At 33.5% G+C, this 19,748-nt stretch overlaps 1 protein-coding gene across 4 annotated transcripts in view; it reads right to left on the bottom strand.

The window, feature by feature from the left end:
• STXBP5L (syntaxin binding protein 5 like) overlaps positions 1-19,748 on the bottom strand; it is a 468,757-nt gene that overhangs the window by 253,406 nt on the left and 195,603 nt on the right. For all 4 annotated transcript variants that reach the window (XM_030941686.1, XM_030941695.1, XM_030941689.1 and 1 more), the window contains exon 8: positions 1,380-1,463. In XM_030941686.1, the coding sequence (XP_030797546.1) occupies positions 1,380-1,463 (84 nt within the window). The remainder of the gene's footprint in view (positions 1-1,379; positions 1,464-19,748) is intronic.

The raw sequence follows: 19,748 nt of genomic DNA, 5'->3' as shown, positions 1-19,748 counted from the left end.
TGTTGAGAGAGGGAGGAGAGGGAGCACTATCCATCCCCATCTTTATGATTTGTATAACAAAAGGAAAATCCTAGCTTAGCTCACTAGGACCTTCTTCTTATGATTCAAGATGCTCAAGAATTTGATTATAAAAAACATAACTGAATGATATTACTTACCAGATTATTTTTCACCAATCATGAAAAAATTACCCAGCTGCCAGTTTATTTTCTTTCTAAACTTTTTTACCACTATGAGAACCACTGGTAATGAATTGTACAGTTTATGAAATAGGTGAAGGCTTATATCTTTAAGCACCAAAACTTAAACAATTAACTGCTATGAGGGGGATGGGAGAGAACATGTAAAGCATTCTAGGGTGACTACAGGTTCATTTGGAGACATTTTTTACTCCTCCAATGAAAAAATGAGGAAGTGTTGTAAAATTAACGTGTGTGTGGTTTTCATTTTCTAATTATTTCATTGCTGTCTTAAATTATTTGACACTTTTCCTATATAAGAGTAGGTTTTACTGGACGTAAATTTTTGACCTATATTTTCCTCCTATCTCTTCCTACTCCCACCATTTTCCAATTGAATTAATAGCACGGATGATCACCTTTGTTTCCACAGGCACAAAAGGTAATTTCCCTTAATCTGTTGCTCCCAGTTTTACCATCTTCTTGTTAGCCTCTCCTGAATGGAAAAATAATGAATGGCCTGGAATTAATATCTGAACAACTGAAGTGTCAACTGGGAGATTATTCCTTGATGAATAGGAGTTTGTTGCTTCCCCTAAATGCAAACTTACTCAAGTCTCAATTATGTACAATAAAACTTACTTCAAGATCTTGTCATTTAATAAGTGTCACTTATTAAGATCTGGTCACTTATTAAGTATTACTATTTACAAAATTTTTCTTTATTCTAAGAAGACAAGTATTAGAAGACAAGACCTTTCAAACTGACTTGAACCTTTTGCCTCTGAAAAGGAATTTTCTAAGGAAGGTGTGAATAGTGTCTTTAGAGACCTTAAGGACAATAAGGCACACCGTAGCATGGAGCCTAGAGAAAGGAAAAGCAGTTGAGACAAAGTTGGGGATATACTACAGGTGACAGGCACCCAAGTGTGTAAGAGTACAAGCCAGGACCTATTAACAAATGCAAAGTATATAAGATGCCACAAGAGGGCCCCAAAATAGGCAGTCAAGGCAGAATTTCCTCTTAAGAGAAAAACCAGAGATGGAACTTACACAAATACCAAAAGACAGTGTGAAGCATTGGGTCAGAATTAGGCAACTTCCCAAGGCTAAACATATTGGTAAAGTACAAAGCTTAAAAGTAGTAAACAGGCATAACGTCACAATACTCTTTCAAACATTTCAGTGGAAATCACTTACCTCATCATAATAAACTCTCAGTTCTGCTCTTTTAGATTTCAAGTCCCAGAATACTACAGTACCATTTTCATAACCTATTAGCAGCTGGAAAACATTAGAACAATAATTTTCTTAATTCTAACATTAATTTTAACTTGCTTCAAATAAAGTTTAATGTTAAGTAAAATCATACCACATAACACAACCTTATTTAGAATACCAATTTTTCTAGAACTTGAATATAGGTTTTCTATATTAAAACAAAATGGCACACAGACTCTGCTTCAGTATGAACACTTACCAATAACCTCCACCTAATTTCAAAGAGGAAATGAGGAAGAATATAAATATATATGACATGATATAAAATAAGTATGAAAATTGGAAGAAAAGAAAAATGAGATAGAAAATGAAGATGAAATAAAACATGAAACGGGATAAGATTAAGTCCTATGCACTTGAGAAATGTGGCTTCAAATTTGGCTTCAAATTTCTTCTATCAAATCCTATTTTCTCTTTGACTGAATTCAATATTTTAAACTGATGTTTTATGAACCCTCTGAAGATTATAAAGGTATTCTAGAGATTCACATCATTAAAAAGGTTAATATTTATTTTTAAATCAATAAGATGATTAATAAAATATTATTTCTTTAAAATAGAAAAATTTGAGAACACATCATGATTATAATATGATCATCTTTAAGACTCAGTCATTAAGCTAAACAATGCTAGCCATACTGATAACTTTTGCTGTTAAATGATTCTCAATTATTATTTGTATCCTTACTATTTTTTTGTTACCAATGACAGTAAATTTAACCTATCATTGGTTAGGGAAAAAAAAAAATAAGAGGAAAGATTAAAATAGCCAATGTTAAAATAATGATATATTTCTGACAGATTTGCCTTAAGATGATTTTCTTGAAATACATTAATAGTATTCCTTTGATGAAAATTCTTATACACTGCATAAAGATGTATCAATAACTTCAAAAAACTATTGGTAAGGAAAGAAAATATAGTGGTGGTGATAACCTAAGCCTGCAGAGCATCCTGAGACCTTATCACTTATCTCGACATCTTACAATGAGACACAAAAAATAACAAAAATAAACCAGGTAGTAGTTTTCGCAGTAAAAACACAAAAGTTTTCAAATATCAGTTCATTAAAGCAATATACATTTATTTTTGAAGCTATAACAAAAATGCTTGGTTATTAAATCACACACACAAAAAGTTAAAATCAATTTGACAAAAAAGTGGAGCTTTTTACATGTTAACTTGAAGTAAATGGCATATATGACTTGCTAAGTGAAAATGTCAAAACTAAATACATACTTGAGTAATATTTCTTAAAATAAAATAGATGTGACTGTACTAAGATATGTTTTAACTTCAAATTGATTTTTTTTTACATACAAGAGAACATGATGAACAATGAAACCAATTTCTTTTCTTTCTTCTTCTCCTTCTTTTTTTTTTTTTTTTTAGACAGAGGACAGAGTCTTACTCTGTTGCCCAGGCTGGAGTGCAGTAAGTGGCATGATCTTTGCTCACTGCAACCTCCATCTCCTGGGTGCAAGAGATTCTGTGCCTCAGCCTCCTGAATAGCTGAGATTACAGGCATCTGCCACCACACCTGGCTAATTTTTGTATTTTTAGTAGAGATGGGGTTTCACCATGTTGGCCAGGCTGGTTTTGAACTCCTGACCTCAGGTGATCTGCCCCTCTTGGCCTCCCAATGTGCTGGGGTTATAGGCATGAGCCACCGTGCCCAGCCAGTAAAACCAATTTTATTGAGTGTATGAGACAATTGGCAAGGAGATATTGGCAAGGAGATTCATTAGCCTAAAAAGTTTGGAAAATATAACTTAAGCAATAAAATGAATAATATAATATTTCTAAATTTGAGCCCCAAGATTTAATAAAATAATATCCTAAAACACTATTATATTTTCTTAAAGTAAATATCTGAAAGATAAAAGTTGCTTTGCTTGTAAAACATTGCTAGCAATAGCCCTAGTAAATCACAAAATATAACAGACTGAACCTCAAAAACACCATAAATTGTTGAGATAAGTATACAAGATTATGATTTAGAAAACATGATATTAGAATCAGAGAATTAGAAAAGAGAAAAGCAACCCCCCTTGACATCCAGGAGACATTAGACAAGGCCACTCTGTGACCATGAGGAAGCAAGACAAAAATAAGAGCACTGCAATAATATTTGACCACACCAAAAGAGGAACAATGCCCAAACCACAAATTATATATACATATTTTTAAAAGAGAAAATGTATATCACAATAGAAGTAAGTACTATAAAGGCAAAGAAGTAGGGTTACTTCTTCACCATGATATCATTAGAACCTACACTAGTGTCTGAAAAAAATAGGTATTTGGTGAATAACAAATTAATTGTTAAATGCCAAAAAATCAAAATTGTAGATATTATATTCTAACCACAGTAAAATAAAATTAGAAGTCATGACAAAAATACTTTGAAAACTAAAAAATATATCTGTAGGTAATTAATTAGCAAAGAAGAAATCATAATGAAATGTATAAAACAGAACTGAACAAAAATGCCTCATAAGACACAGACATATCTTAATCAAGAGGAAGTTTTATGGTTTTGTAAATATGTATGTAGAGAAGAAAAACTGAAAATGTTTTAATTACATAAGCATTTGACTTTGAAAAGTAAAGAAAAAAGTAAATCTCAGAAAGTAGAAGAAAAAATAATGAGCCACCTTATTCAAGAACAAAGGATACCACCTTTTATTTATTCAAGTATACTTTTACATTATTAGGAAGTTTGAAAGTCTTCCACATATTGATTTTCTTGCTAATTTTATACCTAGTTATTTTAACTTTCTTATTGCTATTTTATGTGGGTTCTTCTCTTCATTACCTTTTCTAATAGGGTATTATTTCTATAACTAGATTTTAGTATACACCCTTCTTTTGTTTGTATTCATTTTAAGGTTGATTCTCTTGCCGTTTTAGATATATTATCATATAATCTAAAATAGAGACTACTTTATTTTTTCCAATTTTTATGTCTCCAATTGTTTGTATTTGTCTAACTGCTTTGCTAAAAATACTCCTAGAGTATTAAAAATAGTGGAGAGGTTGAGCATCCTTGCCTTCTTCCTGACTTTAGTGGCTATGCATCTAGTATTTCCCCATTAAATAAGATCCTGAATTCTGGGGAGGGAGGGTGAGAGCATAGAAAGAGAGAGAGATATTTAAAGAAGTATACATTGATTTATATGTTATAAATTTCTTTTATTAGGAATAGGTATTTAATTTTAAGATAAATATTTTTGTCAAATATATATAATGTACACAGATTATAGATGTGTATTTAATGAATTCTGATGAAGTAAACATACCCATGAAACTACAATCCACATTAAAAAATACAATAGAAGGACAAGTAATACAAGAAAAAAAATACAAGCCATTCAGAAGCCTATTTCATACTCTTACCTAGTTAATATTCCCACTCTCCTCTCTAAAAATAACCACTATCCTGACTTCTACTACTGTAGGCTACTGTTACCTGTTTTGAATTAGACAGGTAGAATTATACAATACATATTGCTCTCTTTCTTGCTTCTATTTCTATTATATTTGTAGCATTAGTTAATTTAATTTCATTATTAAAATAGCATTTCATTGTTTGGCTATGGCACCACTACAAATTAATTTATTCATTTTACAGTTGATGTAATAATACTACCATGAACAACCTTGTACATATCTTTTGGTAAATACCTATATGCATTTCTGTTAAATGTATATTGATCCACAGGATATTAGTATGTTTAACTTTGATACTGCCAAGCAGTTTTCCACAGTGGTTATACCAACCACTGCATGTTTTCATTTTCACTAAATGTATATGAGTTCCAATTCCTTCTCATCTAATGACCAATATTGTGAATAGCTGTACAATGTTAAAGGGATAAATCATAGCCATCTTTGTCTCATTTCTCATTTTAGGAGGAAAACATATTAATGCATTATTAAGGAAGATGTTTTCATAGCTTTGGGAAGATTAACAAAGTTCATATTAATGAAATTCCTTTCTTTTCCTAGTGTACCAAGAGATTTTTATAATGAAGAAAAGGTAAATTTTATTAAATGCTTCTTATTATCTATTTTTATTAGCATATATTTTTCTCCTTATTTCTATGAATTGCATTGACCAACTCTGAAAAGTTAAACTAACTGTACTCCTAAGGGGAGCATAACTTGATTGTGATTTTTTTGTGCCTTCTTTTTCATTCTTGATCAGACTTGCCAGAGATGCATCAATTTTGTTAGTATTTTCAAAGAATTGCTTTTGCTAATGTACTACTTTTTTTCTTTTCTATTCTTTTAATTTCTGCTCTCATGTTTTGAATTAGGGTTCTCTGAAAAATTAGAACCAATAGATGTTTTTCTATGTATAGAGAAACATATTTATTATGAGGAATTGGCTCACGTGATTATGAAGGCTGACAAGTTCCAAGATCTGCAGGGTGAGTTGGCAAGCAGAAGATCCAGGAGAGCTGATGGTGTTCCAGTCTGAGTCTGAAGACCTGAGAACCAGGAGAACCAATGGTATAGTTCCAGTCTGAAGGTCAGCAGGCTCAAGAACCAGGAAGAACCGATGTTGCAGTTAGAGTCCAAAGGCAGGAAAAAGCTGATGTTTCAGTTCAAAAGCCGTCAGGCAGGAAGAATTCTCTCTTACTTGAAAGAGGGTTAGCCTTTTTGTTCTATTCAGGCCTTCAGCTGATTGATGAGACCCACCCGCATTAGGAATGGCAATCTGCTTTACTCAGTCTACAGATTTAAATATTCATCTCAACCAAAACATCCTCACCTAAACCTTTAGAATGATGTTTGACCAAATATTTGGTCACCTGAAGGTCCAGTCAAGTTGACACATAAAATTAACCATTATATCTTTATTGTTATCTTTCTACTACTTTCTTTGAGTTTAATTCACTATTTATCTGACTTACTGGGTTGGATACTAAGATCATTGATTTTCAACTTATCTTCACTTTTTAATAAATGCAATATAAACTATAAATTTTCCTGGAGGTACAGCTTTAGCTACACTCCACAAGTTTTTGATATGTCATATTGTTATTGCAATTTTGTTTAAAATATATTCTAATTTTTATACTGACTTATGACATAGAAGCTATTCAGAAGTGTAGTACTTAATGACTAAACAATTGGGGGATTTTTGTTTATCTTTTTCTTATTGATAATCTTGCTAGATTCCCTTGTGGTTAGAGAATGTATTGTGTATTATTTTAATCCTCTGAAATGTATTAGCATGTTTTTTGGTTCAGCAAATATACAACTTTAGTAAACACTCTATGAGCAGTTGAAAATAATGTGTGGTTTGCCAGTACTATATACATAATGTATTACATGTGTCAACTTGGTTAAGTTGTTAATCGTATGGTTTTAGTTTTCTTTATCCTAATTATTTCTTTGTTTGCTTGTTTTCTCAGTGACTGGAAGAGGTTTGTTAAAATCTCCAACTGCAATTGTAGATTTGAATATTTTTCATTTTAGTTCTGCCCAATTTTTAAAATATGTTTTAGTTCTATCAAATAATACATACACACACATCATGATTCCATGCAAAATGAAAACACAATTCAGATAAGCACATGTTTTAGTTAACATGATACCATGCAAAGTAAGCACTACCTGTATACTATATATCTATGTCATCATTAGACATATACAAATTTAGGCTTATTACATCTTCAGCTGAATTAGCCAATTTCTATTATAAAATACCATCCTTAAAAAAGTTTTTGCCTTAAAGTCTATATCCTCCGATATCAGTATAGTTACACAAGTTTTCTTTGGTTATGGTTTACATATTATATCCTTTTGCAGTTTTGCATTAAACTTTTCTACATCTGTAAGTTTAAAGTATATCTCTTGTAACTGCATATTGTTGTTTTAGCAGCTTGCAAATTATTGCCTGGTAATTAGCCTATTTAGTCAGTTTACATTTAATATAATTGCTGACATATTTTAGGACAAAGCTACCTACTTATCTTGTATTTGTCCCATTTGTTTAATGTGTCCTCCCTTTATTTGGGAAGGGGGTTGGTTAGTAATTTTTTTCTTATCCTAATTTTCCACTCTATTAACTTATCCATTATACATACATTTATTATTCTTTTAGTATTACCCACCAGAATAAAAATTTTTCATGACTTATCAAATTATAATGTAAATTAGTACTTGTGCTACTTTCTGGAAATTATAAGGACTGTATTAGGGTTCTCTAGAGAAACAGAATCAACAGGATATATATCTGCATAGATATATAAGAAGGAATTTATTATGCAAATTGGTTCATGTAATTATGCAGGATTAGAAGTTCCACAATATGTTCTCTATAAGCTGATGAAGTAGGAAAGTTGGGATGTAATTTAGTCTGTGTTTGAAGGCCTGAGAACCGGAAAAGTGGGAGGGGCCTGTTGTAAGAAGAGTCTGAAGTCCTGAGAACATTGAGCTGATGTTCAAGAGCAGGAAAGGATAGATGTCCCAGTTCCAGTAGAGAGAGCAAATTCACCTTTCGTCTTTCTTGTTCTATACTAACCTCAATAAACTGGATAATGTCTTCTCACACTGATGAGGGCAGATATTCTTCACTCAGTCTACTAATTCAAATGGTCATTTATTCTGGAAACACTCTCACAGACACACTAAAAATAATGTTTTACCAACTCTCTGAGTATTCCTTAATCCAGTCAGCTTGATGTGTAAAATTAACCATCACAAAGACACTGCCAATTAAATTTAGTGAACATCATCCCAACTTGTATCATAATTCTCAATGTATTACACGCCAAGAAGTCATTATTTTTATAAAATATTTCCTTGGCTTAATGCATGTTTGTGGTTCTTTATTCTTTTCTTCATCTCTGTTCTTATATAATAGATCATTTCCATTTTCTTAAACAAGTCTTTTAGGTTTTTCCTTAGTGAAGATTCGATGTTGATGAATTGTTGCAAATTTTGTTTGTTGAAAATAATTTGATGACATGTTTCAAATTATATTTTTGTAGAGTATAGAATTCTCCCAGTGGAAGGACTGATCTGATTATCAAAACTGGAAATATAATGGATGCTAAATGTTATTCAAAGACGTTTTCATCATCAATAATCATTTTTTCTTAGACCTATTAGCAATATAAATTATATTGATGGATTTTGTAATAGTATCTATCCTTGCATCCCTGGGGTAAAACACTACTTGTCATAATGAATTACTTTTTAATGTGCTGGTGGGTTTCTGTCTCCTAATATTTTATTTAAGGTTTTTCCATTAATATTTTATTTTATTGTAGTAAGAACACTGAACATGAGATCTACCCTATTAACAAATTTATAAATATATAATACATTACTGTTGACTCTAGATACAATGTTACACAGCAGATTTCTAAAGTTTATACATCAATCAAGCTTGCTTGACTGAAACTTTAAGTTCATTGATTAGTGTCTCTGCATTTCAACCTCTCCCAGCCATCAGCCACCATTACACTCTTTGATTCTATATATATGACTATTTTAGATACCTGATATAAGTTGAATAGTGAAGAATTTTTTTTCTATGACTGGTCATTTCACTTCACATAATATCCTTCAGGTTCATCCATGTTGTCACATATTATAAAATTTCCTTATTTATTAAGGCTGAAAAGTATCAAATTGTAGAAATACTATGTGTATTATAGGTATATGAGGGGATACTCTCCATCCCTAATAAGGGCTGGGTAACCACATGTTGTTTATTCATCTGCCAATGGCCATTTAGGCCATTTCCACATATTGGCTATTGCCAAAAGTATTATGATTTATTTCTCTTTGAGATCTTGATTTCAATTCTTTTGTATAAATATCCAGAAGTGGGATTTCTGTATTATACAGGTAGTTCTATTTTTAATTTCTTGAGGAACCTCCACAGTTTTCCATAGTAGCTGAACCATTTTGCAGTCCCACCATACAAGTGTTCCAATATCATCACATCCTTGTCAAAAGGTGTCATTTGGTTTAAAATATATATACATCCATCCTAATATCTATTCTTGGTTTTGATTTGCATTTCTCTAATGATTAGTAACATTAAGCACTTTTTCATATACTTGATCTTAGGCATTCTTTGTGTGTGTGGTTACCTTAGGACTTACATAAAAGCTAATGCTCTATTTTAAGCTGATAACACCTTAAGTTCAATACTATACCAAAACTCTATACTTAAACTTCTCTTCCCCTGACACATACTTTATAGTACAGACATTGGAGAAATGTCTATTTAAGACCTAAGCCCATTTTAAAATCGGGTTACCAGATTTTTTTTTTAATTTTAATTTTTATTTTTATTTTTTACTATTGAGTTGTATGAGTTTATTATGTATTTTGCAGATTAATCCTTTGCAGATATATGGCTTGCAAAATTTTTCTCCTATCCTCTACATTGTATTTTCACACTGTTGATTGTTTCTTTTGCTATGCAGAAACTTTTTAGTTTGACATTGTCTTACATGTTTATTTTTGTTTTCATTGTAGTTACTTTCAGTGTCATGTTTATAGAGCCATGACATTGTCAAAACCAGTGTCATGAAGCTTTTCTTCTATGTTTTTTCTACATATTTCAGACTTTAAGGTCTTATGTTTATTTCAGAGTTTAAGGTCTTATGCTTAAGTCTTTAATCCATTTTGAATTGATGTTTTCAGTATGATGCATGAAAAAGGTCTAATTACATTCTTTTACATGTGGATATCCAGTTTTCTCAATACCATTTGTTTAAAATATTATCCTTTCCACACTGTGTATTCTTGGCACCCTTGTCAAAGATCAGTTGACCACATATGTGTGGATTATTTTGGGGCTCTCTATTCTGTTCCATTGGTCTATATGTCTGTTTTTATGCTATTGTCATACATATTAATTATTGTAGCCTGGTAATGTAGCTTAAAATCAGAAAGTGTTATTATTATGTGTTGAACCATCCTTGCACTTCAGAGATAAATCCCACTTGATCATGATGCATGATTATTTTAATGTGCTCTTGGATTCAGTTTGCCAGTATTTTGTTGAGGATTTTTGCATCTATTTCATCATGAATATTCACCTATAGTTTTATTTTCTTGTGGTATATTTGACTAGTTTTGGTGTCAGGGTAATACTGATGATAATGTTTTCCCCTCTTCAGGTTTGTTTTTTTTTTTTTTAACTTGAGGATCGATGTTAATTCTTCAAATTTTTGGTAGAATTCACTAGTGAAGCCATCCTGAGCTTTTCTTCATTAAAAGGTTTTTCATTACTGATTCAATCTCTATCTAGTTCTTAGACTTTCTATTTCTTCATGGTTTGTCTTGGCAGGTTTTATGTTTCTAAAAATTTACTCAGTCCTTCTAGATTATACAGTTTGTTGGTATATAACTGTTCTTATTAGTCTCTTATGATCCTTATTTCTGTGGCATCAGTTGTAAATCTCTCCTTTCATTTCTAATTTTATTTATTTGAGTTTTAAATATTTTTTACTTAGTGTAGCTCAGTTTGTCAATTTTGTTGATCTTTTCAAATAATAACTTTCGTTGATTTTCTTTTTTATCTTTTTCATTTATTTCTGCTCTAATCTTTATTTCCTTATTTCTTCTACATTTGTGCTTAGTTTGCTCTTCCTTTTCTAGTTCCTTGAGGTAAAGTTGTATGTTTGCAGGTCTTTCTTATTTTTTAATGTAAGCATTTATTGCTAGAACTTCCCTCTTACTACTGCTTTTTCTGCATCCCATAATTTTTAGTAGAGTGTGTTTTCATTTTTGTTTGTCTCAAGACATTTTCTAATTTCTTTTTTGATTTCTTATTGAGGCAGTGGTTGTTTAGGGATGTATTGCTTAATTTCTATATATTTGTACATTTTGGAGTTTTCTTCCACTGTTGATTTCTGGTTTTATTACACTGTGGTCAGAAAGGATACTTGGTATCATTTCAATCTTCTTAAATGTATTAAGGCTTGTTTCATGGCCTAACATGTTAACTATTCTGGAGAATATTACATTTGTGCTTGAGAAAAATGTATATCTTGCTCCTGTTGGGTAGAAAGTTCTGTATATATGTTAAGTCCATTTGGTCTATGGTGTTATTGAAGCCCTCTGATTCCTTTTAATATATCTGGATAATCTGTCTATTATTGAAAGCGGAGTACTGAAGCCTCTTACTGTGATTGTATTGCTCTCTATTTCTCCCTTCAGTTCTGACAATATTTGCCTTATATATTTACCTGCTCTGATATCAGATGTGCATATATTTATAATCATTTTCTTCTTGGTGGATAGACCTTTTCATTGTCCTTCTTCGTCTCATGATATTTTTTGACTTAGTCTATGATATCTCCTATAATAATAGCCATCCCTCCTCACTTTTGTTTACCATTTGCATAAATTATCATTTGCATGAAACATCTTTTTCAGTCTTTATATATCCTTAAATGGAAAGGGAGTTTACTGTAGACAGCATATGGTTGGGTCTTGTTTTTTATTTTTTATTTTTCTAAATCAATTCAGATACTTTGTGTCTTTTGACTGGGGAGATCAATTCATTAAAATTTAAAATAATTATTGACAGGGAATGATTTGCCATTTCATTAGTTGTTTTCTGTTTTTCTGTTTGCCTTATAATTCTTTTGTCTGTCTTTTCCTCTCTTGCTGTCTTCCTTTATGTTTTTTTATTGATATGCTTTGATTTCTTTTTATTTTGTGTAACTTCTCAGGCATTCTTTGTGTATGTGGTTACCTTAGGACTTACATAAAATCTAATGCTCTATTTTAAGCTGATAATACCTTAAGTTCAATAGTATACCAAAACTCTACACTTAAACTTATCTTCCCCTGACACATACTTTATAGTATTGTTGTCACAATTTTCATCTACTTATATTGTGTATCTTCTAACATAATTTTCAGTTATAGTTATTTTTAATAGTTGTGTCCTTTGAATTACTTTACTGCAATTACTTTTGCACCATCCTAATAGAATTAAGTGATGTACCCATCATCATTATGCTACAGTATTCTGAATTTGTTTGTATATTTACCCTTATCAATACGTTTTACACTTTTTTTTTTTTGAGACAGAGTTTCACTCTTGTTGCCCAAGCTGGTGTGCAACGGCACGATCTCAGTTCACTGCAACCTCTGCCTCCAGGGTTGAAGCAATTCTCCTGCCTCAGCCTCCCAAGTAGCTGGGATTATAGGCATGGGCCACCATGCCCAGCTAATTTTGTATTTTTAGTAGAGATGGGGTTTCTCCATGTTGGTCAGGCTAGTCTTGAACTCCCAACCTCAAGTGATCTGCCCGGCTTGGCCTCCCAAAGTGCTGGGATTACAGGCGTGAGCTACCATGCCTGGCCTAAGTTTCACACTTCCTTCTGCTATTGCATTACTGTTTAACATCCTTTTCTTTCAATTTCAGTATTTTTTCAGTCTTTAAAAAATTTATTTCTTTTATATTGACAAATAACATTGTATGTTTTTATCACATATAACACAGTATTTTGAAATATATATACATTGTGGAATGGTTAAACTTGTTATAGTTAACAAAAACATTACCTCATATAGTTATCATTTTGTGATAAGATCACATAACATCTACTCTCTACATTTTTCAACAGTATAATATATAATTAATTATAATCATCTTGTAATACATTAGATCTCTTAAAATTTATTCCTGCTACATAACTGTAATTATGTTATCCTTTGACCAACATTTCCTCATCCATTCCTCCTCATTAACCACCTCAGCTGCCGGTAAGTACCTTTCCTCTCTCTACTTCATTGTAATCGATTTTTTAAAATTTCACATATGAGTGAGATGATATGGAATTTGTCTTTCTGTTTCTGGCTTACTTCCCTTAACATAGTGTCCTCCAGATTCATCCATGTTGTCTCAAATGAGAAGATTTTATTATTTTATATGGCTGAATAGTATTCCATTGTGAATATATATCATATTTTCTTTATCTATTTATCCAATGATGGATAATTACATTGATTCCATATCTTGGCCATTGTGAATAATGTTGTGATGAACATGGGAATGCAGATAGCTCTTGGATATATTGACCGCAATTCATTTAGTTATATACTCAGTAGTGGTATTGCTGGATCATATGGTAGTTCTATTTTTAATTTGAGCAAACTCCATACTATTTTCTAAAATGGTTGTACCAATTTTCATTACCTTCTCTTCATATCTTCACCAGTACTTATTATCTTTTGTCTTTTTGATAATGGCAGTTCTAAATGGGGTGAGGTGATAGCTCACTGTGGTTTTGATTTGCATTTCCCTGATGATGAGTGATGTTGAGCATTTCACCATATACTCATTGGCCATTTATAATATGTCTTCTTTTGAAAAATGTCTATTTAAATATTTTGTCCATTTTTCAATTGGGTTGTTTGGTTTTATGGTGTTTTATGGTGAGTTGTTTGAGTCCCTTATATTCTTGAATGTATGGTTGACAAGTATTTTCTCTCATTCTGTAGGTGGTCTTTTTTTCCCAAGTCTTTTATTGTCACTTTCAGCATAAGTGATGGTTTGTTTAAAATACTTTGAAGTCTGCTTGTAGTAATAACTGTTCTGCTACTAAGTACGGTTTCCTTTGCATTGTCCTCCCTCTTCAGGTTTCATAAATTTGAGAATTAATCCTGACTGGCTGCAATAGAATATGTACCATTTCTTTTGAGCCTAATTGATGGTGATGAGGTTAATGTTCTCATTGCCTTTGAATTACCATTTTGATTCAGAACTCGGAATAAAAATAGAATTTATATCCTCCAGGTAAGTAAATATTTATTACATCTGTTCTTATAGTGTGATTGTTAAGAGCATTGACTCTGCGATACAGTCTAGGTTTGAACATTAATTCTGATAATTACCAGCAACATGATCTTGGGTAAGTTAATTCATATTCTGCCATAATTGTTTCATGTGAAATAGTACCCCTCTCATAGGGATTTTTAAAATTCGACATGTGTCATTGTTTTTCTTTTTAGTTGACATATAAAAATTGTACATGTTTATGAGAGAGTTGTTTTACATTTAAACAATGTGTAATGACCAAATCACAATAATTAGCATATCCATCACCTTGAATATTCATCATTTACTTGTGTTATGAACATTCAAAATCTTCTCTTTGAACTTTTATAAATATACACTAAATAATTTTTAATCATATTCAACCTACAGAATGCTAAAACTCATTCCTTCCATATAGCTGTAATTTTGTATCCATTAACCAACTTCTCCCTTTCTTCCCCTTGCCTTCTACTGTTCCTAATTTCTAATAACCACAATGCTACTTTAATTCTACAAGCTCAATTTTTGTTTAGCCCTCCAGTATGAGTAAGAACACATTTATTTTTCTATAACTAACATTTCACTTGTAGATTGTCTTTCCACTCTGTTGTTTCCTTTGCTATGCAAACATTTTGTGTTTGATATAATCCCATTTGTCTACTTCAATTTTGTTGCCTGTGCTCTTGAGTTCTTATTCCAGAAACTCCTTGCCCATACCCATGTCACGAAGCATTTCCCCTGTGTTTTCTTCGAGTAGGTTCGTAGAAGTTTGAGGAATTACACTTAATTATTTAATCTATTTCAATTTTTTAATATAGTGAGAAATGAGTGTCTCATGTCATTCTTTCACATGTGCATACACAGTTTTCCCAATCTTATTTATTAAGGATACTTTCCTTTCTTTATTGCATGTTTTTGGCACATTCAAAAATCAATTGGCTGTAAATGTGTGGATTTTTATGTTGGGCTCTCTAATATGTTCCACCAGCTTATGTGTCTGTTTTTATGCCAGCACCATGCTGTTTTGGTTACTATAGCATTGTGGTGTACTTTGAAGTCAGGTAATGTGATGCCTCCAGCTATGTTCTTTTTGGTCAAGACTGCTTTGGTTACTTAGAGTCTCTTATGGTTCTTTACAAACTTTGTGATGTTTTTTCTATTTCTGTGAAGAATGGTATTGGTATTTTGATAGAAAGTGTATTGACTCTATAGATCACATTGAGTGGTAAATATACTATATTAATCCTCCTAATCCATGAATATGGGATAGCTTCCATTTATGTGTCTTCTTCAACCTCTCTTATCAATGTTTTATAATTTCCATTGTAGACACCTTTCAGCTCCTTAAGTTTATTTCCAGTTTTTTTAATGGATATGGTAAATAGAATTGTTTATTTCTTTCACAGATAATTTACTATTAGCATATACATATACTACTCACTTTTGAATGCTGGTTTTATAACCTGCAACCTAACTCATTTATAAATTCTAAAAGTCTTTTAGTGGAGTATTTAGGGATTTCTATGTATAAAATCATGTCATCAGCAAAAAGGGACAACTTAACTTCCTCCTATCAAATTTGGATGCCTTATATTTCTGTCACTTGCCTAGTTGCTCTGGTTAGGACTTCCAGTACTATGTTGTATAGGACTGGCAAGAGTGGACATCCTTACCTTGTTCCAGATGTCAGAAAAAAAGTTTTTAACTTTTTTCCATTCAGTATGATGTTAGTTGTAGGTCTGTCAATTGTGGCCCTTATTGTGTTGAGGTACAATCCTTCTATCTAATTTACTGAAAATTTTAATCATAAAGGAATGTTGATTTTTGTCATATGCCTTTTCTCCATGTATTAAAATGACCATATGGTTTCTGTCCTTCATTCTGTTAATATGATGTATTATGTTTATTGATTCGAATATGTTGAACCATCTTTGTATTCCTGCAATAAATCTCACTTGGTCATAATGAATGATCTTTTTAATGTGCTGTTGAATTCGGTTGAGTATTTTGTTAAACATTTTGCATCTATGTTCATCAGGAATATTTGCCTGTAGTTTTCTTTTTTATTGTGTCCTTACCTCATTTTGGTATCCAGGTATTTATCTATTTCTTCTAGGCTTTCCAATCTGTTAGCATAAAATTGTTCACAACAGTCTGCCAATCCTTTGCATTTCTGTGGTATCAGATGTAACTTTTTTCATCTCTGATTTTATTTATTTGGTCTTCATTCTTTTTTCTTAGTCTAGCTAAAAGTTTGCCAATTTTGTTTATATTTTCAAAAAACCAACACTTTTTTATTCTTTTCAACTTTTATTTTAGGTTTAAAGGGTATGTGTGCAGGTTTGGTACGTACATGGGGAAATTGCATGTTATAGGGGTTTGGTGTACAAATAGTTTTGTCACCCAGGTAATTCGCATAATACTTGATAGGTAGTTTTTCAATCCTCACCCTCCTCCCACCTTCCACCCTAAAACAGGTACCAGTGTCTACTGTTCCCTTCTTTGTGTCTGTGTGTACACAATGTTTAGCTCCCACTTATAAGGAGCACATGGAGTATTTGGTTTTCTGTTCCTGTGTTAATTCGGTTAGGATAATGGCCTCTAGCTTCCTCCATGTGCTGCAAAGGCCATGACCTCATTTTTTAAAATAGCTGTGTAGTATTCCATGGTGTATATGTAGCACATTTTCTTCATCCAGTCCACCACTGATGGGCAGTTAGGCTGATTCCGTGTCTTTGCTATTGTGAATAGTACTGCAATGAACATACACATGCATGTGTCTTTATGGTAGAATAATTTATATTTTTTGGCTATATACCCAGCAATGAGACTGCTGGATCAAATGGTAGCTCTGCTTTCAGTTCTTTGGAAAACCTCTAGATTGCCTTCCACAATGGCTTAACTAATTTACATTCCCACAAGCAGTGTACCAGTCAGTGTTCCTTATTCTCTCCAACCCTGCTGGCATCTGTTGTTTTATACAAATTGTAGTAATAGCCATTCTCACTGGTGTGAGATGGTATCTTATCGTGGTTTTGATTTGGATCTCCCTAAGGATTAGTGATATTAAGCACTGCAACTAAGGTTTATTCAAGTCTCAAGGCTGCTGCAGTAGGCAAGAAGTGATGTGGGTTGGGTCCTGAGTTTGCTTTGCTGGGCTCCATGGGTTCCTAATTGATACCAGGGCAGGTCTAGAGGCTCCGCCTGTGCATACCAGTCCAGTGTCAGGAGCTGTGGTGTGGAGGGATCTGCCAGATGTTGAGTTTTACTGTGCTGGGCACTATACTGGGTTCTACAGCAAAACTCTATGCTTATACTTCCTTTCCTTCACCAAGTGAATGATTTCTTTCTGTGTGCTGTGCTGCCTGGTGTTGGAAAAAGGGAGGCATGAGTTATCCTTCGGCTGCTGAACTTATACCCAAAGTCCACTGCTACTAAGATGAGCATGGCACCAGGCCATGCCTAAGGCCCGCAGCAGCTATAACCTGCCTGCCACTGAGGTTTATTCAGGGCCTAAGGGCACGGTAGTTGGCCAGTGGTGATGCAGGCCAGAATCCAAGTTCATTCCACCACAGCCATGGGTTTCTGTCTGGCACCTGGACATGCTAAGGCCTTCAGTAGCTATAGCCTGCCTGCCACTGAGGATTACTGGGAGCTTGAGGCCACTGTAGTTAACCAGTGGTAATGCAGACTGGAACTTGAGCCCATTGGATGCTGTTGTGGATTTTCATGACACCAGGGTGGTCTAGAGCAGGGCTCCCCAAACCCTGGCCACAGTACCAGTCTGTGGCCTGTTAGGAACCAGACCACACAGCAGGAGGTGAATAGCAGATGAGCAAATGAAGAGTCATCTGTATTTACAGCTGATCTCTGTCACTCGCATTACCACCAGAGCTCCACCTCCTGTCAGATCAGCTGCAGTATTAGATTTTCATAGGAGTGCGAACCCTATTGTAAAGTACACATGCAAGGGATCTAGGTTGCATGCTCCTTATGAGAATCTAATTCCTGATGATCTGTCACTAATCTAATTCCTGATAAGCCATCACCCCCAGATGGGACTGTATAGTTGCAGGAAAACAAGCTTAGCACTCCCACTGATTCTACATTATGGTGCGTTGTATAGGGTGACTCTCACTGAAGAGTCTTACTTCACCATTGCTATGGTTTGAATGTCTCCTCAAGAACTCATACTGAGAGGCGGGTGGATCACGAGGTCAGGAGATCGAGATCATCCTGCCTAACATGGTGAAACCCCATCTCTACTAAAAATACAAAAAAAATAGCTGGGTGTGGTGGCAGGTGCCTATAGTTCCAGCTACTCAGGAGGCTGAGGCAGGAGAATGGCGTGAATCCGGGAGGCAGAGCTTGCAGTGAGCCAAGATTATGCCACTGCACTCCAGCCTGGGCAACAGAGCAAGACTCTGTCTCAAAAAAAAAAAAAAAAAAGAACTCATATTGAAATTTAATCTCCAATGCAGCAGTATTGACAAGTGGGGCCTGTAAGAGGTAACTCAATCATGAAAGATCTGCCCTAATGAATGAATTAATGGGTTAATGAATTAATGAAGCATCATGGGAGGGGAACTAGTGGCTGTGTAAGAGAAGAAAGACCTGAGCTAGAATATTAGCACACTCTGCTCCCTCACCTTGTGATGCCCTGCAGCCCCTCAGGACACCACAGAGTCCTATCAGCAAGAAAGTTCTCACCAATGCCTTCCCTAGACCTCAGACTTCCCAGCATTCATAAATGTAATAAATAAATTCCTTTTCTTTATGAATTTCTCAGTTTTAAGCATTCTATTACAATCAACAGAAAATGGACTAAGAAAGCTGATATAGTTTGGCTCTGTGTCCCCACCCAAATCTCATCTCAAATTGTAATCACCATGTGTCAAGGGTGGGAACTGGTGGGAGGCGACTGGATCATGGGGTCAGTAATTCCTTGCTGTTTTCTTGATAATGTGGGAGTTCTCATGAGATCTGATGGTTTTAAAGTGTGTCATTTCCCCTTTGCTCGCTTTCTCACCTGTTGCCATATAAGACATGCCTTGCTTCCTCTTTGCCTTGTGCCATGATTGTAAGTTTCCTAAGGCCTCCCCAGCCATGTGGAACTGTGAGTCAACTAAACCTCTTTTGTTTATAAATTATCCAGTCTCAGATAGTGTCTTTCTAGCAGTGTGAGAATGGACTAATACAACAGCCATCTTGCTTCCCTTTTGTTTTTGAAGAACTCTTTAGCATTTCTTGCGAGTCAGATCTAGTGGTGGTAAACTTCCTCAGCTTTTGATTGTCTGGGAAAGGCTTTATCTTTCTTACATTTTTGAAGGACAGTTTTGCTAAGTATACTATTCTTGATGGACAGTATTTTTTTTTCTTTTAGCCTGTGAATATATTATACCACTCCTTTCTGTCCTGCAATATTTCTGCTAAAAACTCTGTGGATAATCTTATAAAGATTCCCTTGCATGTGA

Source organism: Rhinopithecus roxellana, chromosome 1 (genome assembly GCF_007565055.1).
Source record: "Rhinopithecus roxellana isolate Shanxi Qingling chromosome 1, ASM756505v1, whole genome shotgun sequence".
NCBI lineage: Eukaryota > Metazoa > Chordata > Mammalia > Primates > Cercopithecidae > Rhinopithecus > Rhinopithecus roxellana.
This window is presented reverse-complemented; position numbering and strand designations above follow the sequence as displayed.